Source organism: Corvus hawaiiensis, chromosome 28 (genome assembly GCF_020740725.1).
Source record: "Corvus hawaiiensis isolate bCorHaw1 chromosome 28, bCorHaw1.pri.cur, whole genome shotgun sequence".
In the NCBI taxonomy this organism is placed as follows: Eukaryota; Metazoa; Chordata; class Aves; order Passeriformes; family Corvidae; genus Corvus; species Corvus hawaiiensis.
In genome coordinates this window covers 4,731,713-4,749,104 of record NC_063240.1, presented here as the reverse complement: position 1 = coordinate 4,749,104, position 17,392 = coordinate 4,731,713, and the positions used below count along the sequence as shown (strand labels likewise).

The 17,392-nt window shown below is 58.0% G+C and overlaps 1 protein-coding gene across 2 annotated transcripts; it reads right to left on the bottom strand.

Moving 5' to 3' along the window:
- Positions 1–5,781: 5,781 nt before the first annotated feature.
- TLE5 (TLE family member 5, transcriptional modulator) lies at positions 5,782–14,589 on the bottom strand. 2 transcript variants are annotated; one of them, XM_048287596.1, is made up of 7 exons: positions 14,473–14,589; positions 14,037–14,134; positions 12,539–12,602; positions 10,289–10,333; positions 8,982–9,044; positions 7,632–7,706; positions 5,782–6,999 (listed from the first exon to the last, which is right to left on the bottom strand). In XM_048287596.1, the coding sequence occupies exons 1-7, from the start codon at positions 14,497–14,499 to the stop codon at positions 6,781–6,783; spliced, it is 591 nt and encodes a 196-aa protein (XP_048143553.1). In that variant the 5' UTR covers positions 14,500–14,589; the 3' UTR covers positions 5,782–6,780. The 2 variants fall into 2 exon arrangements, with proteins under 2 accessions (XP_048143553.1, XP_048143552.1); XM_048287595.1 differs by having other exon boundaries at positions 5,782–7,002; positions 14,473–14,587.
- Between the last annotated feature and the right edge of the window lie 2,803 nt (positions 14,590–17,392).

The window sequence follows — 17,392 nt, the reverse complement described above, 5'->3', positions numbered from 1 at the left end:
CCCCCGCCCCGGGCCCAGCCACGCGCGCGTCCCCCAGCGCGGTCCCACTCGCGCGCGCGGCCCCGAGCACCCCGGGGCATCCCGGTCCCTGGGGAGCGACGCCGGGGGCTGCCACCGCCTCCGACGCTGCGGGCGGACGCGGCACCGGCCGCCGGCGGGGCAGCACGCGGGGCGGACATCACAAACGGGTGCAGCCGGACAGCGCCCGCCGGGCTAGGGACCCCAGGGCCAACGGGCTCCGGTGCGCAGCACAGCCGGGCCTGGGCGCGGGGCGGGCCGGGGTCCCTCGGGACCAGCCCTTGGTGTGCCCGGGGCAGCCCCACCGGGAGGGGCGGAGCGCGGCGAGGCTTTCCCGTCCCGTGCCCTCCGCCCGCTCCACCTTAACCGGCCCCACAGCCCGCAGCGGCGGCGCTCGCACCGGCCATTGGCTGCCGCTGCGGGAGCGTCAGCCAATCGCCCTGCGCGGTTCCCACATGGGCTCGTGACGCCAGGGAGCGGGACGACCAATGAGAAGTGAACGGGTCGCTGGAGCCTCCGGGGAGGCGCCGCGGGGCACGCTGGGAGTTGTAGTCAGCACTTGGCTACGCCCTCGCGGCGGCGGCGCCCGGGGCCGGTCCGTCCCGTCCCTGCCGCCGCCGCGGGCTCGGGGAGCCGCCCGGCCCGGTTCTGCCGCGGGGCCCGACCCAGCGCTGCAGGCGGGCGGGGCTCCCGCCGCGGGCGGCCCGGGCAGGCAGACTGCGCGGCCCACGAGGCCTTGCGGCTGCTGCCGGCTGCCACTCAAAGTAACGTGGGGCGGCGGAGCGGCGGCGGCTGAGGCGGGAGGGCCGCGGGCCCGGCGGACCCGGAGCTGCCGCAGCCGCCGGGCTCGGGCTCCGTGGGGCTGCTCCGGCCGGGGAACGCTCGGCTCTGCCACAGAGGGTCCCGGTGGTCCCGGAGGGGAACCCACGGAGGGTCTCTGCCCGGTCCCCTGCGACCCCTCCAGCTGCGACTGCTGTGAAGTCACCGCACTCGGGGGTGGTAAAAGCGAGCGAGGAGCAACCTTTAAATATTGCAGGACCCAGCTGTACCTGGGCACTGCACAGGCAGGCACAAGGTTAAATATTTAATGCCTCACATTTCATCCTAATCTTTTATTCATTGTGTTACTTACGTGCTGCATGCTGGCAGCGGCCAGGGCAGGGACAAGGTGCTGGGCACTGGAGGCTCTTCCTCCTCTTGCCCCCGTGCCATCCATCCCCTGGTGTCCCTGCCTCTCCTCCCCAGCCAGGACTGGGGGCTGTCGCCCGGCAGTGGCCAAGCTGGCCCCAGACCCTCTCAGTCCCAAGCAAGGAGCCAAGCCAGCCCCAGCGCTTGCCCCTTTACCTTTGCCTGGCTGCACGTGTTCGCTGGGCAGATCCACTGATGCAGGCAGTGATGGATACCAGGTTCGAACCCTCCAAAAGCCTCCCTTCTACGCAGGCACATTGATGTTCTCTGTGTGTACATCACATATCTGCACATATATCTGCATATTTTAATCCAAATGTAAAGTTTAAAGGGTTGTTTTTTGTATGTGTGTGTGTTGCCTTACTGGGAGAGTTGAGGGGTTTTTTTTTAAGGAAAGTTTATTTTCAAAGGCTGGAAACATTTCAGATCATGTTTCAAGGAAAGGTTAGACTGAGGAGATGTTTTGCAGCATTTTTCAAAACTCCTTTCCGAAAATTGCCAGTTTTCCTTAAGCAGTCTCTCTGCTCCAGTGTCTCGGGAGAGTGACACAGGTAAACCTGGCACAGGCATCTCCGGAGTGGTGGGTGTCACACGTGTCTTGATCACCCTCCATTAGTGATTAGCATGAGCCCTGGAGCAGCACAACCTGTAACCCAGAGATTAAATTGTGTTTGGATGGGAGAAAACAACGGCAGTTAACCCTTGGCACCCACAGCAGCGAGAGGAGATGGTCCCTCTGCTGCCCTGGGCATGGGACAGTGCAGGGCAGTAGCCACGGCCCAGACCTGGTTGTCACCAGGTTGTCACCTGCAGGATGCTCAGCCATCCCCTGCAGCAGCCACACGCTCGTGCCTGGTAGTGGCCCAAAGGATGAGGGTGTTTGAAATCCACGCCAGGATCAAGAGGAAAATGCTCTGAACAGCTCTTTGTTTATGAGCTGCAGAGAAATCAAACCAACCCAGGCTTTGGGACACACAGGAGCTCCATTTGAAACTGGATCCGAGCAAAAGAGGTTGCTGCTGCTGGAATTACCCCCGTGATTTTACCTTTCAGCTCCCTCCCCGAATGCCAGCGGGGGACACGGGAACACAGAGCGTCCTCCAGCCCTGGGCAGGAAGGGCAGCCCCAGCTCTGTCCCACTCCATGCCACGGGTCCAGTTGTTCCTCTCCCCACACGCAGCCTCCTGTGTCCAGCACATCTCCGGAGTGGATGGCCAAGGGCAGAGCCCACCACGTTTCACAAAGACACCGAGCGTGGCTGTGGCTCACCAAACCATCCTATTTCCAGCTGCTCACTTGCCTACTTGAATGAGGAGGCATGAACTCAGCAGAGAGGAGTTCCTGGCACCCTTCAACAATGTGAATTTCCCAGGGCAGCTGGCACAAACAGGGACCTTATCCTGGCTGGAGTCTGTCCTAGAATGAACATGAGATGGGAAGGGGAACTGAGGAAAGGACCTGGCAGCAAACCAGTGAGATCTAAGCCAAAGCTGTACTGGAAATCAAGGTTCCCCAGTGCCCTGAGCTACACTTCTGGGACCAAACTGCAAGTCCCCATCCCCAAACCCCCGGTGCTGGTGTCCACTCTCCAAAGCCACATGTCCCCAGAGCCCTCGGGGACAGGCGTCCCCTCCAGGTGTCCCTGATGCCAGGGACACCTCAGCACCGTGGGACTGTAAAAGAGGAGTGGGAGCCCTCAGAGCAACGCAGCAGCTGACAGACTCTGGTCTCTGGCTCTGCCTTCGATCCGTGTGTTGGCTCCTGTTTGCACTCACCAGCTCTGAGTGGTTTTTAATTATTGATGCCTCTTTTAGCTTTTATCTGGTGCTCGCTGCAGCCAGGAAGAGCTCAGCGTTCCTGCATTAGCGGTGAATTGGGAAGGAAGCCCTGCTCCGCCACCATTCCTGGCGTGCAGGCTGGGCCATTGTTTCAGGCAGAGCTGTGCTGCAAAGTGAGGAGGGTGGGAGCCAGAGGGGGACGTGGCAGAGGCAACTCCGACTCCCACGGGCAATGAGAGCCTGGGGGTTCTGTCCTACGGGAAGGATCTGAAGGGGATGGACCCAAACAGGTAAAAAACTGCCACCTGCTCACTGCATGGAGGAGGAAGGAGGCTGATTTATGACCCTCCAGTGACAGGCAGGTGGAAGGGAGGAGATGGGTGACAGCAGAGTTTTGTCAAACCCCTGGGAGCTGTGAGCAGGAATCCATGCCAAGCCTGGGTTACTGCTGTGCTGCTTGGTGGTCAGGGCATGGGGCACTGCCAGATGGGGTCCTGCCTCTGCCCCCTGCCCTCTGTGTCCACCACAGCCTCTGTGGGCAGCAGGACAGTGGCTGTCACTGGATCGCTCTCTACCCACCCTTCATGAGTCAGGGCTCTGCTGAGTTTTCCCAAGGATCCTGATGCAGCAGAGCTGGTTCTCAGACCATCAACCTGTATCCCTGTCCCACCCCAGCACCACGACCTCTGGAACACGAGGAGAAAGGGTTTCTCTGCCAGGAACCAGTCTCAAATCATCCCTGAGCAGCTTTGGGGGCCCCTTGTCAGCTGTGTCCCTGCAAGTGCTGAGCTGTTCTGCAGGGCAGGAGAGGGGCTCCTGGCTGCAGGGAGGTTACAAGGCCTGTTTGGAAGGAGAGAAGCTGTTTTCTCAAGTCTGCAGCTACTGGGAAAGTCACAAGGGAGGTATTTTTAAGCCTTTTCTTTGCTGTTGGTGTGGGTTAGATTTTCAGATCTTGTTATGCAGTTCAGATTTGAGCCCAAATCTGGGAAGGTGCCTTATGAAATGACTCCCTTTGGGGATCCAGGGGTGGTGGCAAACAGAGCCAGGCTGGAAGCATGGGGAACAACAACAACACTGCTCCTCAGTAGGATGGGATATCAGGGTGCCCTCCATCAGGCAGAGAAACGCTTTGGTAATGGAACATCATGGGAAGCAGGAGTGGAGCACAAGGTTCAGCTCAGCACCTGCTGGAAGGTGCAGGGGATTTGGAGAGCTCAGAAGTTCTCTCTTTATACTTTAACAGAGGGTTAGTGTCCCACAGGGAGCAAGAAGATACCCACAGCCCAGTGCAGAGCAGCTCCCCAGCCCCAGTGGCCTCGTGGTTTGTCCAACCCTCTTGCCCACTGAACCGAGGCCGCTGATTAGCTCCAACAAGAGGGACCTCTGTTCCTGAAAGCAGCCCTGAACAGTTTCTCCTAAATCCTCCTCCCTTGCATATCCATCAGGAGTAACATCCCCTGACGGTGGTGCTCCCTGCCCCGCGGCTGAACTGGAGGTGAAAGCGCTGGGAATGCTCCCCGCGGGTTCTGCGGCACTGACAGGGCAGGGATGGCTTTAGCAGCTGCCCCTTGCAGAGCCCCGGCCCGCAGCCGTGCTGGCCTTTCACACCAGGGACCTGCTGGGTGTCAGCAGAGACCCCAGAGCAGCTGCAGGACAGCGGGGGCACATCGGCAGCGTTCCAGCAGCGGCAGCCCCCGCGCAGTGCCGGGCGCTGGCTGGGTCTGCCCGGTGCTGAGCCCCCCGAGGGCACTGGGGCCAGGCCAGCCCCTGCCACAGGGCTTCTGCACTCCGGATCTGCCCCTGTCCCTTGCAAGCCTGCACTGGGCACGCTGCCCAACCCATGCCCAGCCCGGATTAGGCTGACCGGGCAGATAACGGGAGCATTGTCAAGCGCTGGTGCTGCCCGCAGGCTCTGTAACCCACCAGCCCCTCCATACCTCAGTGCTGGGTGCATCAGGACACCCCCCCTCGCCCCCCCCAGCACGGCTTCCTTCCCAGAGGAAGGAAATTTTCCCACTCCAACTGGCCTAAGAGATCCCGAGGGGACGATGTTATCAGGGTGGAGCAGGCTCTGAAGCCAGAGGACAGCTCTAATTATCGAGAGCCAATTCCATTACAGCAATCTCAGCCCCAGGGCAACGCAGGCCGGATTTTCCAGAGGGGCCTGAGAGCCACAGAAGCAGCTTATCCTCTGTGCCCACAGGAAAAATGAATTATGCACACACAGAGCAGACCTGTGGCAGCCCAAAGGGACCTCCACATGTGTTACCAAGCCACGCTGCTCCGACACAGAGCTGATAGACCTCGGGGCTGCTTTGCTCCTTGCTTTTCTTCTGGAGAGGCCCCCGGTCCCTTTTCACCACCCACAACTTTCACCTTGAGCTCCAGTTTGTTCTGGCTTTGCCTGGGCATCCTCTTGGCCCTGGCTCCGGCAGATTTCAGCTGTAGCACAGCTGCCACCTCTGCAGGGGTGTCCCAGAGCCACAAAGGCCACAGAGACAGCCCTGTTCCACCAGCCCCTACAAGAGTGGGAGAGAAGCCAGAGCCAGAGGTGTCAGTGTTAACCTCACTCGTCCTGGCTCCCAGAGAAACCTCCAGAGAGGGAGATCCAACAAGGGAATAATCTGGAATACACTACCACCTGAAGGTAGGAGGGCTACTCCTCCAGACACCTCCCACAGCACAGGTGAGCCAGGAAACCTCCCTCTTCTCCCCGATTCCCCCATCTGAAGGGACAGGAGACAAAGGGAAGTATTATAAGGCATCCCAAATGCAGCAAGAAAGCAGCAGCAAGTCCTGGTTTTAACCAACCTTCTTATTTCTTTATTTGAAAGGCACAGCTTGTACGTCCTTGATACAGCATTTTCAGTTCCTCTTATTATAGGTCAAGTGATTAAACACAAAAAGCAAAACAAGATCTTTCTAAAGAACTATATACAAACACCAGATTATTATTTATTATTTTTTTTTCCATTTTTGTTTTTTAAGAAGACACGCTAGCGCACGGAGATAAGAACAGAGAAAGCTGCTGTATCCTCTACACAGGGCAGGGGCACAGGGAGGGGGAGGCCGGGGAAGGCTCTCGGTCTGCCTGCCCCCTCTGCCCAGCCACCTGGGCCCCCGGAGCCGGGTGCTGTGCTGAGAGGGAGCAGGTGGCACAGGCTCCCCCTCCAGCCCAGGGTGAACCCCCTGGCAGCCAGAGCTGGTTGAGAACAGGTACATGCAGAACAGCAAGGCGCCGGCCTGGTATCAGTGCAGGAGGGGCATGGGGGACACGGGGCCAGGGCGATGCGACGAGACCAAGAGCGCCTGGGGAAGGGAGGAGATTGTTCTGGGCCAGGGATCCCAGCAGGGAGTTGTGCAGAACCGTTAGGATCAAGGGGCAATCTTTAAATACCGAGGGGGGAGCAGCAGGTGGAGGGAGGGGCCACATGGCACCGAGGAGCTGGGACAGCCAAGGGGCAAAGTGGCCCCAGAGCGGCCCAAGCCAGGCTCCGGCTCAGCTCTGTGACGGAGCGGGAGGAGGGACAGGGAAGGCAGGCTGGGCACAGGGAGAGCACGATTGGCCACACGGGTAATGCTATGGCGCTTGCATTGCTGTGCAGCAGCCGGGGACGGCGCTGGGGACACCCCCCAGGCCCTGCCACCCGCCTCTGGGGACAGGCCTGGCGAGCTGCCACCGAGCACAGGTCTCCACGGCCCTGCTGCACAGCAACTAGAGAGAGATACTGCATTTTGCACTAACCCGCCCCCTCCCTCCCCCAGACAGCCCCCTTCCCCCGGCCCCCCGGTCGCTCTAATCCGATTTCTCCCCATCATCATCTTGGTGGGCATCCCCGTCATGGCCGTTCTTGTCCTCCTTGGAGAGGTGAGCCTGCGAGCCCAGGGCCGACAGCGACAGGAGCCCGGTGCCGGCGCTGACGGCGGGGAGGGACGGGGGCTGGAGCCCCACGGGGAGCGGAGTCAGAGGCAGAGCGAGGGCTTGGAGCTGCGACAGCTGGTGAGCTTGAAGCTGCTGCTGTAGGGAACGATGGACAGACACAGAAACACAACGGGGGTATTGTCATTTTGGGTGCACTTGGACCCCAAACCAAGAGCCTGGACTGGCCAGCCTGTGCCAGCAATCAACCTTAAACCAGGGACCTCAGGGTGCTGGAGAGCATTGCAGCCTCAGGGTTGGGTAGGAAAAGATTTCTCGAGTCCTGCTGCTGTGACAGCCTCAAGAGAAGCCTCAGCAGTGTCCCCAGCAGGACACACAGCCCATACCCCACAGGACATCTGGCTTCAGGCTCTGGCATGTCCCAAGGCTGCAATTAAAGCCCTCACTCACAACCTTAACCAAGAGCAGATGGTGTTTTCATGCCAAGTACTTACTGTGGTTCCTGCTCAAAACCAAAGCTCCTCTCCCTGCACCCTGCTGAGGCAGAGCAGGGATCCCTGCTCCCCTGCAAACAGCACAGCAAGCTGTGGAACCAGCCCTGTGCCAGCACGGCCAGCCCAGCCTTGCAGCCTTGTCCCTGCAGCTGCAGCACCATAGCAGGGGTCCCCTGATGTCCCCAGGTCAAGAATCCACAGCCCAGCTCTGTGTCCAGGCCAGAGGCCTGGATCCCCACCCCTCCCAACCCAAACTAAACATGCATCACGTACACGGATGATGGAGTTCAGTTCTGGCGCCGTGACCTGCTTGGCCCGTTCAATGGCTCCCAAGACTTGCTGCTGATGCTGGCGTGGAGAAAACAGAGGAATTTGGGGTCACTGCTAGTGCCACAGGGAAGCAGAACAGGGACCCAGTCCACACAGGCTGGTTACCCCACAGCTGGAGACACCTGCACACACTTCACCCATGACAAGGGCCTCACACGCAGCAAGGAGCGGGGAAGGAAACACATTTGTCTCATCCATTTCCTCACCACAGCATTAAGCAGCTCCCCTCTTACTCCCACCCTCCTCCTGCTCTGCACACATCCAGAGAGATCCTTGGCCAGAGGTGGGCAATGTCTCTCATCCTGCCACCCTTCAACTACACAGACTATCTAACAAACAAAACAAGCCCTGAAATCAGAAGCTTTTGGGAAGCTCCACAGTCCTTGGGACACACGCTGGATGCCAACTGCAGCAGCAGCTGGGTGCTCCAAACAGAGGCAGAAAAAACGGCTGTATCACATACTTTAAAAGAAAATAAAGGACAACACTGTACTTGCTCCTTGCAGAGCACAAGGTCTCTGAACACCAGGCCTCTCCACTGCACTCCAGCAAGGGGATTTTTCTTTTCATTTTGGCAGCAGGACAGGGTAAGGATTGCATTAAGATGCAAAAGATTTAGCTGGGGCTTAGTTATTAGGCAGCTCTGATCTGATCAGAGACTTTGTCCATCCTAAGAACAGGTGGGTGGGAGAAACAGAACCTGTGCCCTAAACCCAGTGCTGACCCCAAGCAAGAAGCCTCCAACCCCCAAAGAGCCAGGAGAACTGCTCAGAGCTCAGCCTCCATGGGAAGACAGAAGATATGGCTCTAGAGGTGCTTAATCTTCCCCCCGCCTCAGACAGCAACTCCCAAGCACCCCCTCCACCAATTAATTTCTCTGGGGAGTGGGAGGAGCCCATCAGCTGCATTAATTAATGAGGCAGAGGAACCAGATCTCAAAGAGGAGCCATATGGAGGTATTTTTTTAAGGGTCCTTCTCCCCTGATTAGCACCCAAAGCTCCCACTGCCCCCGCAGACATGGCTGATGGCTCACGAGCCACGGGCAGGAGAGAGCAGGACCAGCTTTGTCCCCAGCTGCCACCAAAGGGATGGAGGGCACACTACCCACCACACAGCGCTCGGGGAGCCAACACTGCCTTGAAGGGCTGGTCCCCATGCAGGAGGTGAGAGCAAGCAAGGAGGTTTCCCAGCCCAGGGTGGGGAGCTGCCTGTGCTGGAGGGCTGTAACATCTCGCTGGCTGCAGAGGGACAGTGGCCTCCATGCCAACAAACCCCCAGGCTGGGGGACTCACCTCTTGTGAAAGGTAGGGCAGAACCTGTGCACAAATCCCGTTTAGCCTCTTGACGATTTCAGCCTAAAAAGGTGGGGGGGGACAGAGAGGAAAGGTCAGGCAGCTCGGGACTGAGCACCCACAGCACCAGCTGCCCCACATTCCCCCTCCCTTGGGAATGGCCCTAGAAAACCCACTCTCCTTGGAAAGATGCTGGCAGCATGCTGGTGCCGTGGGGATCACCTCGCCCCCCGAGGCTCCTCCCTGCACAGTTAAATGAAAGGATGCTGCTGACTGCCAAGAGCAGATTTTCAATATTCCCCTTCCTCTCCTCTGACGTTCATTTAACAAATTGGGAGCAACTAGAGAGGAAAGTTACTGCAGAGCCAGGTGGGGATGTGCTGAATTACATTTGCCATGTGGACACAGACACACACACAGCTGCTTGGTCCTCTCAGGCTCCCCCTCCCCAGCTGAGCTGCTGGACTGGGGCTACTGGGGGAGACCAGAGGGGCTGGGCAGCTTCCTCACTACCCTCAAACCAGCAGTGGCAAATTCTGGGGTGTTAAATGCTTTTCTCCTGGCAAATAGTGAAGCTACCAGTCCTTTGTAAGTTACTTTCCAAAGGAGTCGAAATACAGAGCCAAAGGGTACAGGCACACACTAAAACCAGCTGAGGGGACCCTACCAGCACCACAGGGAAGCAGATGAGGCTGGGAGACATTCGTGGGACAGCAGTGAGGATTCGTGGCTCAGATTCTTCGACAAGATTCAGGTTTTCCCAGGGAAGCCAGTCTCATGGGCTTAGCAACAAGGGCAATGGGATCAGAAGCACCAAGTGCCTTTGTGGGGAACAGAACTGTGCTAAGAGGCTTAAAACTGAGCCACGACACACAGCTGACTTTGTGACTGGAGCTGGAGCCAGATAGAGACAGGCTCAGAGGAAGCTCATGTTGTTAACACCACAGGTAATTAGTCACTGGGGATAATTAACAACTTAACCACCAGTGAGGGTAATGAGCAAACTTATCCAGGCTGCCACAGAGTCTCCAAGCCGCACCTCCAGACCCTGCCTGCACTGCCCTGTCTGGTGCTCATATATCTGTTCAGGCCCTGGGGAGAACCACAGCATGCCCAGAGCCCAGGATGGGAGCTCCCAGGTCAGCACTGTGATCCTGAGAAGTGGGGGGGCCTGCATTTTAAAGGCAGCTCTGACATTTTACAGGCTGACAGCATTTCTAGTTCCTGAAATGCAACTGAAGTGACAGAGGGCAACACAGAGCAGACAACGCACCTTCCCCAGCACTTGGAGGTGCTCTCCCCCCTACCTGTTTGTGCATTTCAATATTCAGCCCGTAGGACATCTCATAGTACTGTAGAGCAGGAGAGAGGAGAAGAGAACAAAACAAATTGTAAGTCAAGTCTCTGCCAGGTCAGTGCTGGGAGCCACCACTGCATTCCTGGCAGGGTTTTCTACAAAGGCTGGGCAAGGAAGGAGAGCAGAGGCCAGCCCTAGAAACAGAGACAGCAGGAGGCAAGCACAGAGACCCCCTCCAGGTGCTCCCTGCCCACCCTGCTCCAGACCTGGAGATTTGCCCCACACAGCTCCCCTCATAGACACCTTTCCACAGTTTGCACCAAGGTGAGAGTGAGTCAAACCTGGAAAAAGGCTCAGGGCTCCAGACTTCCCTAAGCACAGCCAGGAGAGAGGCAGCCTGGCTCTGTGAGCTTTGCCTGGCCAGTATCCTAAAGCCGACATGACTGCTTCAGCAGAAAATGGGAGAGACCACAACTGGACTTCATCTAGCAAGTAACACATCCAGCTGCGCACAGCTCCAGCTGTTTAGGAAGGAGTTATGTGGAAACCTCCCCCCTCCACACACAAGAACAATCCACCCAGAAAACCCCTGCACAGCAGCAACAGGGAGCTACAGACAATCTATTGGCAGAAGCAGCTAATTCCTGACCCCTGGAAGAAGCTGTTATAAGGCTGATGTTTTGAGAGTTTAGAAACCTCCTCCTGCAGCCTGCAATCCTGATTCTTCCAAAGGGAAAAGAACAATCCACATCTGTGCTCATTTAACTGAAGATCACTGGCATCCTGGTACCGACGCCACAAGGCTACGAAGCGCCCGGCTTGGTATCAGAATGATCTCAGCCTGCTGCGGGCTCTCGAGGCTTCTTTGCATTCTGAAGACCGAGCAGGAAGCAGGAGCCCGTCCCCCAAGCTGCCAATTGTGACTTATTCAAAAATCAGAGCAGCTGTAGCAGCTTTGCACATTCACAGGAACCCTCCTCTTGGCTCCCCGTGACGGGGAGCGGCAGCAGCTCCGGCTCAGCCACGCAGAGAAGGCAGGAGCTGCTGCGCCTGCAGAGCCTCCAGCGCTGCGCCACGAGTAACAGCCCTTCCCCTCTGCTGCTGACAGCAACCTGAATCAATTCTGGTGACTGCCAGCATTAAGGAGGGGAAAAAAAATGTATCTTGGCCACCGCTGGAGATGAGGGTTTCTGTGCAGACTGAGAGGCACAGGAAGCAATTGTTTACCAGTGAGAACTTGAGGGCTTCCCCATTAACACACCAGGAAAGCTGTGATCTCTTCTCCTTGTCCCTCGCCCCAAACACACCTTGCTTCCCACAGCCTCAGAGTCTGAGCACAAGGGCAGTAGAGAAAGATGGAGGGGCCAGCTCCCTTATTTCTGGTTTTAAAGTCTTAACTCTGCTCTGAAGAGCTGCTCTATTAATTTCTGCATCTTATCTCTTCCTTCCAGGGCAGGTGCAGCAGCTGGCAAGCAGGAACAGCAGCTGGCAAGCAGGAACCAGCTCATCTTCATGGACAGTATTGCAGCCTCCTGTTAACTCCATGATAGGAAAGGAAGAGACCACAGCCCTGCCTGGCATCCCTCCCCTCTGCTACAAGGGCTCTTCCTCACCCTGCTCACCAGAACATGGCTGTTTCCTGGCAGATTTCTACTTGGAAAGCCACAGCTAAGCATGCTGCCCACATGTGGCACCATTTCTCATGCCTTTACCAGGCACTGCCCTGGGACTTGCACACCCTGTGCTGGGACACACGTGCCAGCACTCAGCACCACGGCTCAGCAAGGCTGCAGGGTCACCAGAAGGTGCACAGGGTTTAGCCCTTGCACAGAAGCTGGGTTCTGCTTCTAACTCCCGCTTGGGCTTGTGGGTTTCCCAGTTTCCTGACTTCTCAGAGCACTGCTTTGTCTCTCACTGGCCATGACCCTCCCAGAGTCCCCGAACACCTGCACACCAGCACCTTCTCAGGTGTGTAGGAGCTGTCACTTCCCCTGGGCACGGGGAGCCAGGCCAAGGACCCATCAAGCAATCACCCACCGGGCCCCATTTTCTACATCAAAAAACTCCCTGCCACCCCGCATTTCAACAACCCACTGCATGCAGCCAACACAAAACAGCCCCGTTTTCAGAAAAAGCCAGTTCCAGCCGTGCTGAGAGCCCTGGAGCTCTGCGGGGCACGGGCTCCTTGCCAGGCAGAGCCCAGGCACAGGCACCTGCTGGTGTTGCCACCCACACACTCTGCTCTCGGGCTGGTCCTTACCATGACGTAGTGACGCTGCATCTCCGATTTCTCGCTGGCTAGTTTGTCACATTCCAACTTCAAGCTGAAAAGCCAGAAAACAGTAAGAAAACCACAAACAGGAGGTGAGAGAGTTGATCGCCACAGAGCATCTGCTTCCTGCACAGCCTCGTCCCAGCCAGGCTGGATTCTTGGACACCACTATCTGGACTTCAAGGGATGGCCAGAGCCCGGCCAGGCTCTGCTGGCACAGTAGTGACCACACAGAGCCTGCTCCCACTATCTCAGCTGGAGCCCCACCAGCACACATTCAGGAGAAGGACACAAGACTATCCACCAGCTGAACACTGACCTCCCTCAGGCAAATCCATTCCACAGGAAGCAGGATGCTGGGTAGGAGCAGAGTTGGCTGCCCAGGGAGGGGTTTGCCTTTCCTCAACAGATCGCTGGCAGCTGGGGACAGATTCTGGCACAGAACTGTCTGCAGCACTTGAGAGATGTTCCAATACAACATCAAAACCAAAGCCAGACCCATTTCTGGATGGGGGCAGGGGGGAGGCCCAAATGCAGCACATCCCTCCAGAAGCAAGAATTTTTCCTCTCTCCTAGATTCTTCACACCCTTCAGAGAAAGTGCCGCAGCTCCCAGTGTTTTATGAGACTCCAACTCACCAGCCGAGCAACTGCAGCCAGCATGTGCTGTGGTTTTATGTTTCAAACAAGAAACAGCTTCACCTACACAAAACCTGCTCCTTCTTGAGCAGATTAAGTCCAAGGGGGTGGAGCGGCGTGGGGGGAAAGCTTCCCTTTCAGCAGGAACGTTCCTTCGGCTGCCCTACTCCCCCGATGGCACTGCCAAGGCACGGAGACGCCAGGAAAGGCCACTTCCCAGCAGTTTTTTCTGCCAGAATGACACCACCACAAACTTGTGACCTGCCCGCAGGCAGAGCCCGGGCTAGGGGACATTACAGCCACATGGCACCAATGCACACACCACAACCAGCGCCAGGCTGTGGCAGAGGGCATCACTCATTCAATTTAACCCAAAGGGCTTCATGTTTATGTCAGACATGCACACATGCAAAGCAACAGATTGTCTCAAGCCAGCTTTTGGGTCAGCAACACTATTTCCACACACACAGGAAAGCAGAAGCTTTTGGATTTAAGTGCTCCCTGCAGCATTTGCAGTCCAGGAATGGCAGCCAGCGAGAAGAACTGAGGAAAACTCCCAGCAAGAGACAGGAGGCCTGGCAAGTGTCTGCGCAGTCCTGGCTGAGCAGCACTTGGAGGAAAGACCTTGGCTGGAGAAAGGAATGGGCGTTCTCCTCGCGGGGCTCCCATGTGGACACGACCAACGCCGTGCCCGAGGTCCTCCTCCAGCCAAAGGTGTCCCAAGCTACGCGACGGGGTCCCCTTCCCCATGTTCTCATCCGGTCCCGGGAGCGAAGCGACGAGCAGCAGAATCGGAGCGATTCCCGTGCATCGGCCGGGACAGCCCCGGGCCCGGAGGGAGCACGTACCTGTGGTACTGGGCCTGCAGCAGCTGGAACTCGTCCTTGATGCGGTCGCAGGAGTCGGAGGTCGTGAACTTCAACTGCTGAGGCAGGTGAGAGGAGCCCTTGAACAACAGGAGACAGCGCTGGAACCGGAGCCGGCGGCCGCCGGGCCCCCCCGCCCCGAGCCCGCCCTGGGGGCCGAGCCCCCGCCGGGGGCACCCCCGGGGCCCAGCGCCCGCGCCCGGGACGCGCCCAAGGTCACCCGTGGGGCCCCTTCCCCGGGTGCCGCCGGCGGCCCCGCCGCCCCTCAGCACCGGCCGCGGCCGCCGGCGGCGGGAGGCGCTCGATCCCCTCGACCCCGCGGGGGCCGAGGGAGGCCGGGCAGCCCCCGCGCCGTCCCGCGGCCCCGCCGGCGCCCGGCCCCGCCCCGCGGCCGCTCCGGCCCCGGGCCGCGCCGTACCGAGTGCCGGCTTTGTGGAAACATCATGTCAGGTTGCGGCTCGGTCCCCGCACGGAGCGGCCCGGTGCCGCCTCCCGCTCCTGCTCCCGCCCCCGCCGCGGCTCCCCGCGCCGCCTTTGTCCGCGCCGGGTCCGGCCGCCCCGGCCCCGCGGCCGCCCCGCCCCGGCCGCGCCGCTCGCCCCGCGCCGCTCCCGCCGCCGGCGCCTATTGTCTAATGGCGGCTGCGGCTCCGGCTCCGTCCTGCGGCTGCTCGGCACCACCTGCCGCCGCCGCCGCCTCCCCGGCCCGGGCGGGCCCACGGCCGCGCCCGCCCCCGCCGGTCCCCGCCCCCGCCGCGCGGCGCCGCCGGCCGCGGACACCGGGCCCGGCTGCGCTCCGTGCCCTGCCTGCGGCGGGGCCCGGGGGCGCGGGGGATGCGGCCCCGCGGTCGGGACGGGCGTTGCTCCGCCGGCCTCTCCTCCCCGCGCCCCGGCCGGGGCTGTCCGGCCCTCCCCGCACCCTCCCGGTGCCCCGGGCCCCCCTCCGAGCTCAGAGCCCCGAGCCCATCCCGGCGGAGGCCGCGGTGTTTGCCCGGGCCGCTGGCAGAGCCCGGGGGGCAGGCCCAGGGTCCGGCTGGCCTGAGGCAGGTCCAGAGCCCCCGACCGGCCCTCGCCGGGCAATGGGGCTCCTCGCCCTTCCCCAAGCAGAACAGGCATTTCTTAACCCGGGGTTTCGTTTTGCTTTATTTCAGCGTTGTCCTTGGCTGAGCGTGAGGGAAGGCAAAGGAAAAAGGTAATTCACCTACAACTGGCCCCCAGACAAACCTCTGATCTCTAAACAATGGATTATTCTGCCCTGGATGCAAAGTTTGGTCCTAAACCTGCTGCCTGAGGAGCAGACCCGGCAGTTCGTGTCCTAGGGGATCGATTGCATCCCCCCAGAGAGCAGTGGGGTGGGGAATTCAGCCACAGACTTTATTTCTGGAAGGACTTTGTTGCCATGGGGCCTCTTGCAAAGCCACACACACACACAAATGTGCCCGTGCTGAGGCAGGATCAGGTCCTTGGAAGCCATTCGGAGAATAACAGGCAGGAACACGGTTGGTACGTGTGAGCACACAGGGAGCTTTCATAAATTTCAGATGTTGCTCTGTCTCTATCTTTAAAAATCAGTACATTTTCTGATTAAAAATAAAACCCTACACGTCATGACTCCAGCAATGTGGGCTGGCCTGTTGTGGTATTTATTTTTAAAAAGAACAATATAGCAGCTGAGTTATTGTGACACCTCCTGCATATTGTGCAGTAGCTTTTTCACTTCAACATCTCCATATTAGTGGAAACTGTGACAGCTTCATGCCAAGGATTATTAATAGTGCAGCCAGGCTTCGTGTCCCTGCAGAATAAGGGTTGGAAAACAGGGCAGACAGTCTTCCCCCAGTGGGGTTGGCATCCTGGTCCCCCTTTTTACATGGAGAGAAACTGAGTCACCCCAGCTTAGGCTCTGCTCAAGGGCAGAGGGATGCAGTTTATAGTCAGTGTGTGCATGAAGCCAGACCAGGTCCCTGTTGTCCTCTTCCCCTGGTCCTGGAGCAGCACAGGCACCCTGCCCTACCCTTGCAGCAACTTGCAGTCACTCCCTTCCAAGTGGGAAATGAAACGCTCCTTTATTGGCATTTCTGTCGGCTACAAAATGTTCCATTTTATCTTTTTTTTTTTTCTCCTCTCTCCTTACATTCTTCCAGGAAACACTCTAATTTATGGTATAATCTTGGCAAATCCCAATCCAGGGGAACACAAACTCTCTTGTGCCTGGTAAATGACTTTTTAATGGGCCCGTTTCCAGCCGGGCAATGCACCTGCATCTGAAGAAGGGGGGATTTTAGCCTTGCCCAGTCTGTGTGAGTCAGTGGGGCTGAATATGGCCTGGGCACAGAGGAGCTGGCCTCAAACACAGCCTGGTGAACAGTGGGGGTTCCCACAGCCCACCTCAGGCCTGGCTTGAGAAATGAAGGTTTTTCCAGCACAGGAAAGGGAGTTCTGTGTAGGAGCTCTCCAAGTGAACCAACATTTGTCTGCTGCAAAGCTGTTTGAAGGCAATGTGGGGAAGCCCCCCATTCCCTCAACACCTTGGCCAGGAATAAAGTCATGCTGGACTCTTGCTACAGCCAGACCTGGGTCGGGGTTGGACATGAAGGTGGGTTTCCATAAAGCCACAGGTGGCACAGAGGGCAGAAACATTTTGCATTTCTAATGGAGCGATAAGCTGTCCCAGTCCCTGGCCCCACTGGAACAATTCATACAGGGATGTCCTAATGAAACCAGAGAAACTTCCTATTAGTTCCTAAAAGGAGCAGTCTAACAAAGCTGCCAAAAATAAATCTGTGTAATGAAGAGCCTTTGTAAATTATTCAGATATTATATCCCACTCCAGCACTGGTTCAAGGAGAGAGATTGTACAGACATTTTCTGCTCTGAAGCTCTGGACACAAGGTGAAAGCCATGCTGTCATCATTATGAAAATGTAGGCTCTGAGATCCTGCTTTTACCCTGAGAATACTCTCTTTTACCTGGAATTAAAGAGGAAGAAATAAAAAAGGCACAGCAGCAATTCAGGCCCTTAGACAAGGAAGGTTTTTTTCCTTTCTCCACAGCCTCAGGATCTCTCTTGAGGCCCATCACCTCAAGCTGACCACATACACACAGGTGCTTTGCAGGATCGAGTCTGAGGAACCTGGGGCACTGCACAGCTCAGAGTGGCACGGACAGGACCCCACTGGGTGTGGGGTGGCTCAGCCAGCGACTCCTTTGCTTCTCAGTTGTGGTTTGAATGCTGTGGCCTCCTTCCAGTAGAAACAGGGCTGAGACCCATCACACTCATTAAACTTCAGCTGTCCTCGATACCCCCCACCTGCTAAGAAACCCCAATCCCTCCCCGGGCT